Raw genomic sequence first — 12098 nt, 5'->3', positions numbered from 1 at the left:
CTGTACATGTACCACTGGTATAGTTACAATCATGTGTTTTCTCTCGATTTTGACATTACCGAATCCGACTTTATCAGAGATATTTACTTTCTTGGGAGTCCTACAGCGGGTACAGCTAGTGAACCAAGAGCTGTTCGTCCATATGGAGAAACTGAGTTCAACCCCGGTTGTTGGCGGGGTCATATAATTATGACTCAATCGTTATAGTTTTTTCTTCTGTGTAGTGTTTTGCGAACTATTGTATGTCTGTGTTGTGTTTTTACGATTTCTTTTGGCAATGGTGCTGTCTATTTTCATTGATTACTGCTTTTAAATCTCGCCCTATGTTTCTTATCCATTTTATGTACTTGCTATATACACGAGTTTTACCCGAACTTAATAACCTGTAAGTCATATCTGACAGACTATTGTATATGACCCATATATTTAAATCGTAATCTGAATTTGTAAGCTTCTTTAACTACATACGCAGAGTTCAATCTTGTCTTTTATGACGAAATATCGATTTTTTTTCGAAAATCATAGTTTGACTGAGAAGTAAGTTGATTAAAGTCAGTCACATGCCAGTGGGCTATATTGTTGGTGCATTTGGCGATAAATTAAAATATCGTGTCTACATCTAAATAGGAAATTCTTACTAAGTATACTAAATTTTAATAGTTCAGTATTTTAATTTCCCGTCGACTTAAATGTCACTTGGTGTCATTTTATGTATTACCACTTTAAAATATTAAACTGGATGACAAAATGAATTAATTAATTATTGAATCAATATATAATTGTTGCACTATGGCTCTTTGAAAACATGATGAGTACCGTACTTATTATACGTGGTCACGTGACAATATTAGTCTGTTTCACTTATGACCAAAAATGACAAAAGTACCAATGAAAACTGTTTTCATGAGAGCTTTGTAGACCAGACAGAAGTTAGATGTCAACTTTACCTGGAGAAGTTCTAAACTCATATTTGCACAGCTACAAATGTACGTAGATTCGTAAACAAATTGTATCATAAAAACATGCTCATAATAAACCATTATTCAAGCTAGCACTACATGTACCTGTAGAACTGTTTATCAATTTACCTATATATGTCAGCTAAACTTTCAAAACTAGTTTACACGTTCGTTAAGTGCCTCGCATGTATCCTTTCTGGTACTTTTCTTTAACTGGTTTAGCAGTGCTTTTCTACTACATTCATCTTTAAGTAATAATTAATTTCATTATAATTAAAATACCATTAAAATTACTTCTAACTTGCAAAGATCGCATCTGTTTGTAACTGAAACGAGGACCCATCATTTGTATTTCAACCAGATTGTAATTAGACTATAATCTCATACCATATATATAATTATATATATTCCAAGACAGCTCTACTGGTTGTCCGAACGACATGAAATAAGAACCATAGACATAGGTTCATCATAATGATCATACTTTATAATGATATACATTTCTATCGATCATAAAAAATGTTTACAATGACTGTCAATTGGACAACTATCCAACAGAGCCCAAATGAACTATATGTTGCTGTATGGCATTTCACAATGAACTTATTAACTCATTTACATCTGATACCACTTCTTGTCATGACCGTCTGTTTCTATATTTTGCTTTGGTTAATCTTGAGCCGAAGTTCTGGTCAAAAACATAATGTTACATACATGTATGCACATATTACGTGTGAACAAACAATTAGAATATTTCCTGTGGTTAAGGAAGTATGAATATCGATAAAATTGAGAATGGATATGGGGAATATGTCAAAGAAACAACAATCCGACCAAACAGCCAAATGCTACCAATGTGGAAATCCCTAGAGGCAAACTTCAGCTGGGCCCTTACCAAAAATGTGTACCAGATTTAAATTTGGAATAATAACAAAGGCTAGAGGCTCCTGACTATGGATATGCGCAAACAAGAGATGGGGTAAACATGTTTGTGGTATCCCAACCCTCCTCTTGTATCTTTTGTCAATACACAGCAATACACACATTAATAAAGACCACATAAAAAAGAGCTGTCTTCACATTCACTGCGTTGTATAGACTATTTCTATGTTTTGGTGCATAACGCCCCAAACAAACAAAACCATTTCAAAAAAACATACATGTACATAGGTCGACATACAGTTTGAACCTTTTTTTTCTAAATCTGGTTTTGAGTTGTTGCGCTGTATCCAAGAAAAAGCCACTTGAGTCATTTGGTCTCTGATGGAGAGTTGTCTGATTGGAAATCAAACCACATCTTTTAATATACTATTGTGACAATGATATCATTTGCATGAGTCTCGCGGATTTTTTTTAATTTTTGAAAAGATCTTCGTGTTTTTTGTTCATAAAACAGACAAATATACACGTATGTTTAATAAGGACATACTGTTATACAAATTTAACGTTACACTTAACGTGCTTCGTACATGTATATGTATGTAGGGTACCATCATTGTTTTTGGCAAAAGTAACAATCTACCTCTGAAACTATAAATCACTATTTCAGTCATAACATTTAGATTAATTCTTATTGTTAAAGCAATTAAAAATATATGCAATATCCTCTGATTTGACCGAACATAATTGTGTCACGTCTATTTCAAAAGTACTATGAATTATTAATATTTAATCTACTTTCGTGGTAAAATCAATAATGTGTAATTATTTCTTAATATATTTAATTGAGTTCGAAAATTCAAACAAACAAGGTTTTATATATCACGACAAACTGTTTTTTTTTCCATATCGAAGTATACTTCTGTCGCCAAACGATCTTTAAAGTTGTAAGAAAAGAGAACAGTCAGATAGAACTCGACCGTTGTTAGCTATCAATTTTTAATAAAACGATTAAATTTCTTCTTCTTTTAATATTTGTTTTATCTTATGGTTTTCAGATTTCACAGTACCACTTGTTTATTTAATTTGAATTAGTTAGGTTTAAGAGATCGAGAACTACATATTCTGTCTTGAAATGCAGTATTAGATCGTAACAAAGGTAACATTACAATGGATGGCACTTCTCTAACATGCACTGGAAATGATGATCCCTTCGGGGCACCTGGGTATACTTGCAGATCTTATTGAAGTTCGTGTTCCTAAATGTTTCAACTTTCTGGGTAGTATTTGTAACGTTTTAACTTTTTTTAATGGAATTGTTATAGTCTGTCTTCCAAAGATGATCTTGTGGTATTTTCGTACCTTTAAGGATTTACATCGCATTTAAGTGAAGTTAATGGTTCAAGCAGTAATCATTCTTAAAAAAAAGTTTTTTAATAAAGTTGGAGATCAATTTATAGTAAGGATGTCAGGTTACGAATGTTTTGTATTAAAGACGCTTAGACTCCTTGTGTGTTTTCTTACGATACAAGGTAAAATATTTTGCCCCAAATATCGCCATTTTTTCTTTTCTCAGTATATAAAAAAGAAGATGTGGTATGATGCTCATAAGACAACTCTTCACAAGAGACCAATGCAACAGAAATTAACAACTAAGATTTAGACTTTAAAAAATCATGAGAGGTAGTTTAACAAAAGATTTAGCAGATTCTAGATTTCTTATCTTACGATTTGAGACCTAAGAGTCAGCTTTTTTCCCCCGCCATTCTGGAAAAAAAATCGAATATCTTGAAAAGGCGTTCCATAACCTATCAATATTTTTTAAGCTTATTTTTGCTTCTTACCTTATGCTCTTCAGAATTAAATTATCAATTTTAAACTCCAGATTACTTCAAAACTTCAGTCGTGGATCCAGAACTTTTTGTAAGGGGGCCACTGACTGACCTAAGGGGGGCCCGCTCCAGTCTTGCTTCAGTGATTCCCTATATAATCAACCAATTTTTTTCCCACAAAAGAAGGGTTGGGCGCCAGGACCCCCTTGATCCGCCTATGAACTCTACCTGACTACATCATTGGCTCACATTAAAATTAACTTTAATTTTAATAATGGAAGAACTGTTTAACTGCCGATTCTTATCATGTGATTCCATCAAGCTTGAAGATTTTTTTTTATATATAAATGCACCTTGTTTTGTTTTTTTTTTTTTGAATAAAAAGATGGAATATTAAATTATAAATATAATCCTACTTTTCAGTTTTAATTATATAAGGGCTCTAATTACATATGAAATACGTTTTATTGTTCTTTATCATGAGCATGTGCTTTTCAAGAATTTAAGCGTTGATTTTTGTCTAAGGAAACCCTGACAACGAATCCGGAAGGTTTTCTCAGATAATTAAACAGAAGCTTTAGGTGTCTCCAGACACAAAGATGGATCATAAATATAAGTTAATACAATATTTTACTGGCGATATCTGGTATTTATGCCTTTGAGGATATTTATTGATATAAAATATCTTAATCATACATCACAAAATTGAAAATGAGATAACTGTTCTGAATCACGCTTCTATGATTTACCGATTTATTGAAGAAAAATAAATTGTCAAGTGAATACAGATATGAGATGTAGTACAGTTATACAACATTTTTTTTCCAGGTTACAAATTGCTAGTTTGATAGATAGACTGTATTTGAATGCACTGAAAATACTACAAACATGTTCTGTTCATTGTTTTGATATTTATGATGAAATTAAATAAATATCATATGCCGATAAATAAATATAAAAAAACAGTATAATAAATCAAGGAAGTTTGTAAAATCCGGTTAAGCAACAGCAGGGAATTTTGTTCGTTTTTTATCGTCCCATAGATTGATTCTCTTTCCAGATATTTCACAATTACCTCGCGTTATACAAACAATAAACAATCATTGTTGACCAAATAATGAAACTATTGAAAATGTAAACCTTCGCGTACTCTCAAAAGCTTTGCACTCTCCCGGTACATCCCAGTACATGGCTACAAATTCATAACACATAGCTAATTGGACGAAGTACTTAGGCATATACTCCTACACGCACTAACGACGAGAAACCCGGAAGGATCAACAATAAAGACACCCCTCCCCCTTTTTAATGGTTTGTAAATATTTACGATAAAACCGTTTAAATATTAGTTTACACTGTTCCCACTTTTTTTCGATTTGTTTAGTACAACTTGACTGTTATCTCTTGTTTTCTATGATAGTTGACCATCCCAAATATTTTTTTGTCCAAGCTTGCATTATAAAAATACACAATTGAAGGAGAAATCAATATTGACTCTAAATAAATTAAGTTTATTTAATTGCATATAATGGCAAACTATTAGTCCCTTTGGTTATTGAGCAAAACAAAAATACGGTATACAGACGAATGGAAAATATGAAAGTGCAGTTACAATGCCAGTATTTTGAACCATAACTACTCGGAAGCCGATGTAAAAAAAAAAGGTCCTACTTTAAAACATCAAACTTATCAATCACAAAACTTTTGAATTCTAAAGTAAAGACCTGGATTTTCCTTTAAACGAGGAAACTCATACTATTATCTATATACAATATATCATGACTGTGATTGATAATATGCAAGCGTGTTATATAAATCGTCATGACTTTGTTTAATATAAGTATTCATTTCAGAAATAACATCCTAGAGGTGGATTACAGTATGGTGTAAACGTCTATGAACCAGTGACCAAACGACATAAACAAGTAGGTGTCTGATAGATCAAAACACTACAACCCATAATAGCTCTACTTTCAAACTGATGACCAAATACATTTATAAAGCCAGTATTTCCTTATAAAAGTGTTGGTCAAGGGTGAACATATAAACAGACGAAAGAACGGACGGAAAAATATATTGCAAATATAATAATAGGTCATTACCTAGTTTTGGTGTACGATATTGTAGTACAATATTCATAATTCATTATCACCGTAGAATCTATTTATACATTCAGTAACACATATTTCATGCATGATCAGGGAGAGAAAAAGTAATAGTTAACCCAATGGGTACGTTCGCCCAAATAAAAGTGGCTGGAAATGAATACGGACCCTGAAAATGACATAAATTAATCTTAAACAGGCCCGCTACTATATTTTAAACATGTACGTATACATATGTCCCCGATGTATGTAATAATGAGCCCTAAACACAGTTGCGCGAGTTACATTTGTATTTCGTGTAGATAGCGTGACAGTCTATATACTACACGAGGCATTTGACGTGGCTGCGTATTTAAACATCCTGTTTAGTCAAACTGGTTTCACTCCTAGATGATACAAGTCCGTATTAACCTATGTCTATACCTCGGTCAAACATTGTGGTACTGATGTTCTTTGAATTAATTCGCTTAATGTGACATATTTTTATTAAAGAGTTGCGTGTTTATCTAAATGTTATCAAGATAAATGTACAAAATTGATGTAAATTAATTGAAATTACTTGTTAACATTAATATCAAAATAATCATGTGCAAATCCGAATAGAGTCATCGGAACCAGAGTGATTTGTTAATTGAAGTTAGAAGTCTTAAATAGATATTTCATTTGATTTTATGAAATCTTTAGAAAAATGTTAAAAGGTGAAGTTGTGTTCATTTCCTGAAAAATTATTCTACGCACAGGTAAACATAATTCTAAACGAATTTTCGCGTATGGAACTGATTGATAACTGATTACTCAGCACAAAATGATTGTTTTTGAAGCGTTCACAAAGGAATTAACTATATTTACTAATACAAGATACTCGTTATGAATTCAATAAGGTTTAAGTTGACGCATGGCCCTACGGAGAACAAGGCTGAATAAAACGAAATTCGAAATTCGAGACTATACAAGCAAGCAAAAGATTTACACTGAAACATAAGGGCGGATAATTTAACAATTTGTAAAGTACCGGTTTACTTCAACATAGGAGGAGGTTTTGTGCGTACGTAAATCTGCATTAACCCCATCATAGTTTGTCCTTTGATCAAGTTAGACTTTCTTGACAATGTTCAGTCGTGTTTGTCTTCATTTGGATGTCTTATGTGTCTGTTACTGGTACATGTAGTTTGAAAGTCTGTTGTACATACTGTTCAATATTTTTGGTAATTCTCGTAATCTATTTTATGTATTAAATTCGATTACTACGATCTACCAATAAATTTGAACGAATTTATTTGACACGATCATTGAGAAATTTCAAAATTAAACGTGTTGTTTTATCAAAAAAAAGTTTTAAAATCATTTCAATAGTACGAACAATAAAACCATTACAACGAGAAAAGCATAACAATGAAATGAATGTAATATTACATAAAATTTTAGAATGTATGAACTATTTACACTATAATGGTATTTATTTAATTGAATATAATGCAGTGCAGTACTATAGAATATTGTAGAACTGTTGAAAGAAATCCTCAAGATAAATCTCTACGTTAATTTATCATTTTGCATTAAAAAAAAATATAACGTCCTCATGGGTATATTTAATGCGTCTCTGATAATTTATTATCACAATAGATGCAGAAATTGGAAAAAATGTCACGACAGTAGTTGTAGAACTTTCAAAAAAGTTTGTGATTTTTTTCAATTACTGAGACTTTAAAAATAATATAAAGATTTCATTATTATTCTTTAAGTACCAAATTTCATGGGTTTCGTTGGTACAAATGAACCACGAATTCAAAACTGCACGTTTTCCTCAACCCACGAAAATTGATACCTTCAAAAAATAAATGAATTCACAGTACTTAGTCATGGTAGAACAGTGGCATGTGATATAAAAAAGAAGATGTGGTATGATTACAAATGAGACAACACTCGACACGAGAAGACTGAAACACAACAATTTTCAAGTTGATTTTTTTTTTCATGATAATAGGTTGATTTTTATAATCTTAATGTTGAAATGAATAGTTCGCATAAAAAACGTAGGTGATAAAACACGTCAGAAAGATGATATTATAAATACATTATTTCTTTGTAAGTGTATAGTTATAGAGTCGGTTATCTGTGACTTGTTTCTTCTCGTCGCAGTAAGAATATTATTTACTGTGCAAACGATAAGATTGATTATAAACTACGCTGTGGGTTTTCAAAGTTGAATGGCATTGTTAATTTTGTTCATTACAATTTTTTTTAAACTGATCGTTTTTTCACCATTTTTCTTTGAAGTTCATTTACCACCTTTAAAAACAATACGTTTGTATAATAGTCAACAAAGCAATGTATATTTAATATAAAAATACGATACACTGCAGTAAAGATAAATAATTGCCCGCTTGGTCTTATATTTACAGGGTGTAATTTCTTATCAAAACCTTTTGATTTAAGGCAAATACTCGATTTTTTTGCCATTTTTGTTATTTCAAAAATTGCCAAAAATTAAAAAAAAACGATATTACAACTTTAAACTTTTAACTGAAACATGGTCTGCTTAAAGTTTTGAATGCCTTTGCAGATATATGGATACTCATATCTCATCTTCGAAATTAAAGAGCCGACTTTTGTCACCATTTTGCCCAACATTGTAACTATAAAATTATGTAATTATATTAAGGCAGCATGGAAAATGAGATGTCAAATTCTTACTTAACTTTGTATGATGTGTTGTTTTCTGCTGTTTATTATTGTGTCATATATGTAATATATGTTTTGATTGCCATAGCATGTAAATGCTTTTTGCAAATAAATAAATTCATTCATTCAACAATATGACCCCTATGCATTCAATTTGACCAGATTTTTCTATTTATGAATGTTTTTCGTCGGATAATTTAACAGTTTTTACTTATTATTATAATTAAAGATATAGGGGAGTTTGAACTTGTGTATCGTTACTTTTGTTGACTAGTATATTATATTGCAATGAACTTTTCTCAAAACATAGGCTCAGCAATTTTTGGGTCATAAACAAATCTTGTGAATTCTTTAACTCCATATTATGTTCATATATTATAGTTATAAAGTTTACTTAACACTATTGCAGTAATCTTTTTTTTTTACATTTAAAAAAAAAAATGTACCTATTATACTTCCATATATTTTCAAAATACGCTAACCCAAAAAACATATGTTCAACTACATGTATATGTGTTAAAATGGGGTTAAATATATCAGGTCTAAAATTTACTGTTCGTGTACATGATCACACACGAGAAAAAAAGGCGTTAAACATCTAGATTGACGATTCTCAGTTCATTTCAACTTCAATATGTTATAGCGTAAAATTATCTGAATTCCAATAGGTACTTACTGTGCACCTTTACAATATTCTGAAGTTTCCTTCATTGGAAAATGCCAGAAAGTAATATTTCTGCCAGCTTATTGACATTGTTAGTAATAATAGCCGATATTGTGAGGAAGGATACGAGTCTTAATAAGAAAGAGAAAACAAAGTAAAGTAAACCATTTCCATTATAACAGAGTTCTGAAAATTGCGATTTTTAAACCTGTATAAACTGTCTGAAATGTTCTTTTTAAAGATTTTAAATATTTCCCTCTTTATACCCCCTCTACCCCCTACTCAAGGTCTTACCTTCGTCTTGTTGCATATTCCTTGACGTTGCTATATCCTGTAAGAATGCTAAAACGTTTAACTTTGAAATCAATTCAAATCAGGAAGAACTATTTGTTTCGAGTCGAATGTTCGTTCGCACTTTTAACCATACGAGCCAGATTATTAACATGCAATCTAAATAAATTGATTAAATACAATTTGCAATAATTCTTTGCTAAATGGCATAAAATTCGAATTATATTATTTAAGTATTATATTCAGGAAGTAATGGCGCAACATTTGAGTTATATCATTTTAGTAACATTGTTATTGGCAGAAAGTAATATGCTCCTTTTAATTAATAACAAAAGATATTGAACACGGTTGTTCTATGGCTTATCTTGTTTACATGTTTTCAAATTTCTATCAGGAAAAGACGGATGTAAAATATTGACCAGATTAAACACTTTGCTTTGTTGTCTATTGATGTAATTCAATTTCATCAATATTTAATAGCTAAGGTGAGATGTCCGGTAACTTTTAGTTTAAATGAAAATCTTTGATAATTATACTGGTGATAAAATGTTCTCGACATAATCTAGATAGTTTAGAGATGCATAACTAGGCTAGCAGCCTTCAGCGTGTGATCAAAGATAAACTTTTATGGAAAAGTCGTAAATTGATAGTATTTCACAACGCACTATGTTTTGAAAATACCACTCCTTTTTGAATATTCAAATATGAAAATTAATGCTGCCGATGGGAAAATTGGTGCTGTTTTCGAGCATTCCTGTTTGCACGTATGTAATCGAAAATAAAACGTACAAGATGTTTAAGTCACCTTAATGCACAAAGAAAAAAAGATGTCTGTACTAAATACTCAAGACCATGTCATACCATTTTGTGTTTGAGTATAACTTTGTTGTTGTTGGATAGGCTCCCATTGAACACACAGACATTAGTTTGAAAAGCGAAATCATTTTTTTTTCATGTAGAAATACATATAGAGCACTCAGTCTGTTCAGGAAAAGTTTGAAATTCAACTGCTGGCAAACCAAATGTGTTTAAAGTCATATGTTCATGAATAATAAAAAAAAAAAGTTTTGATTGGGTAATATATATCATTTCTCCTATAATTTAAATGTTGATTAAGACGGTAAACCATAAAGGGCAGAAGTCCTTTTGCGCCAATTACTGTTTTTCAGGGGTATCATTTGCGCCAAATTTTGTTTTCCAAATGTATCAATTGCGCCAATATTTGGAACTTATTTGAGCCAATTTATCAATACACTTTCGATCTTAAATAATAACGATTCATTCTTATTTTTATCTTTCAAATATCATATTTCGGAGATATTTCACCCGAAAGATGAGCATCTGGAGAGAAATGACTTGAAATGCATTAGAAAGTCCATGTACAGAGATAGAAGAAAACTTGTTGCTTTGCTGAATATTTAATACAAGATATGCCGTAAGATGGTAAGAGAAGAAAATAGAAGATTATGATGATTATGTTTTAGCCATGTATGTTGATGACACAGTGCTTTGTTCCCACCATTCATAGATGAAACCCTATCTAGCGCAAGACGTACCGCAGTAATGGAACAGAAGCATTCCACAGGAATTATTATGAACTCTTTTATGCGTTTCATCCTTCAATGTTTGTGTTTTTGGACAATAAAGTGAATTTACAAGCTACTACATATGTTAAATTGAGAAGAACCCATGCATCAGTAGTAAGAAGAAGGTATGTTTCAGAAAAGGAAACATTTGCCGTATAAACTGTCGGTTCCAAGTCCAAATAAAGAAGTAGGGAAGTCATTTTGCCTCTATTTGGCGCAGTCGTATGTTTTATTTTTGGCGCAAATGATACCATATAATTTTAAAACAGGTGGCGCAAACGTAGCATTAGAGAAAACATGTTGTGGCGCAAAAGGACACATTTTTCGCGCAAACGGATCTCTCCCGAATAAAATAAAGATACACATGTCACTTTAAGTCCGAGACATATTTTTGGTTAAAACATCTGTATTATTTGTAGATACATGTTATACCGAGGAAGTCCAGTTTCACCCCTATTTCGCAATTTTGTGTTTAAGTATAGGCCATAACATTAAAGTCATAAGAAACCTGAAATTTAAAAAAAATCATGCATATGTTTTTTATAACTAAATGGATAGTTTTCATTATACAACTTATGTATATATACTTTTTTCTGAGGAAAATTCTTTAATATGTCCACATTTAGAAGAAGTTTATTTGGTTTTAATTGCTTGCTTCCAGGAAGCAATTCGCCGACTTATTTTCCGTATGCATAGTGATCTGAGCGTAACCCTCCTCGTAAAATTCCGGCGATCGCAATACGCATGGATCTGTCATTAAAATAAACAATTATCTGATTGTACATGTTAAACACGTGCTCAATACCCATGCTTTTTGTTATTTATTTACTATAAGGTGAAAATCGGTAAACTTCGGCTTTAAAACACGACATTTAATGAGCAGCCATATTTGTTAAATCATAACAGACGGAGAGGGAAAAAAATTGACGATTATACGATATATTTGCGTAAAAAATGACAAAATCGTGCACAGAGTTCTAAGTTTATGATATATACATGCATTGGTTCAAGAATTGGATAAACATTATTTTTCACTACTCACTGGTTTCATATGACTTTAAATAAGGGTGGAAAAAAAAATACAAATAGCCTTGATTATA

General features: G+C 31.4%; 1 protein-coding gene and 1 long non-coding RNA gene across 4 annotated transcripts in view; one reads left to right on the top strand and one right to left on the bottom strand.

Moving 5' to 3' along the window:
* Positions 1-12098, top strand: part of LOC143079982 (uncharacterized) — a 250721-nt gene that overhangs the window by 67584 nt on the left and 171039 nt on the right. The window lies entirely within an intron of this gene.
* Positions 1-12098, bottom strand: part of LOC143079981 (short transient receptor potential channel 7-like) — a 121098-nt gene that overhangs the window by 83001 nt on the left and 25999 nt on the right. The window contains exon 1 of one of the 3 annotated variants that reach the window (XM_076255613.1): positions 9416-9529. The exons of the other annotated variants lie outside the window; for them this stretch is intronic. Within the exon in view, the coding sequence (XP_076111728.1) occupies positions 9416-9431 (16 nt within the window). The 5' untranslated portion in view covers positions 9432-9529. Of the gene's footprint in view, positions 1-9415; positions 9530-12098 lie in introns of those variants that run through there. 3 annotated transcript variants of the gene reach the window in all.

Source organism: Mytilus galloprovincialis, chromosome 6 (genome assembly GCF_965363235.1).
Source record: "Mytilus galloprovincialis chromosome 6, xbMytGall1.hap1.1, whole genome shotgun sequence".
NCBI lineage: Eukaryota > Metazoa > Mollusca > Bivalvia > Mytilida > Mytilidae > Mytilus > Mytilus galloprovincialis.
This window is presented reverse-complemented; position numbering and strand designations above follow the sequence as displayed.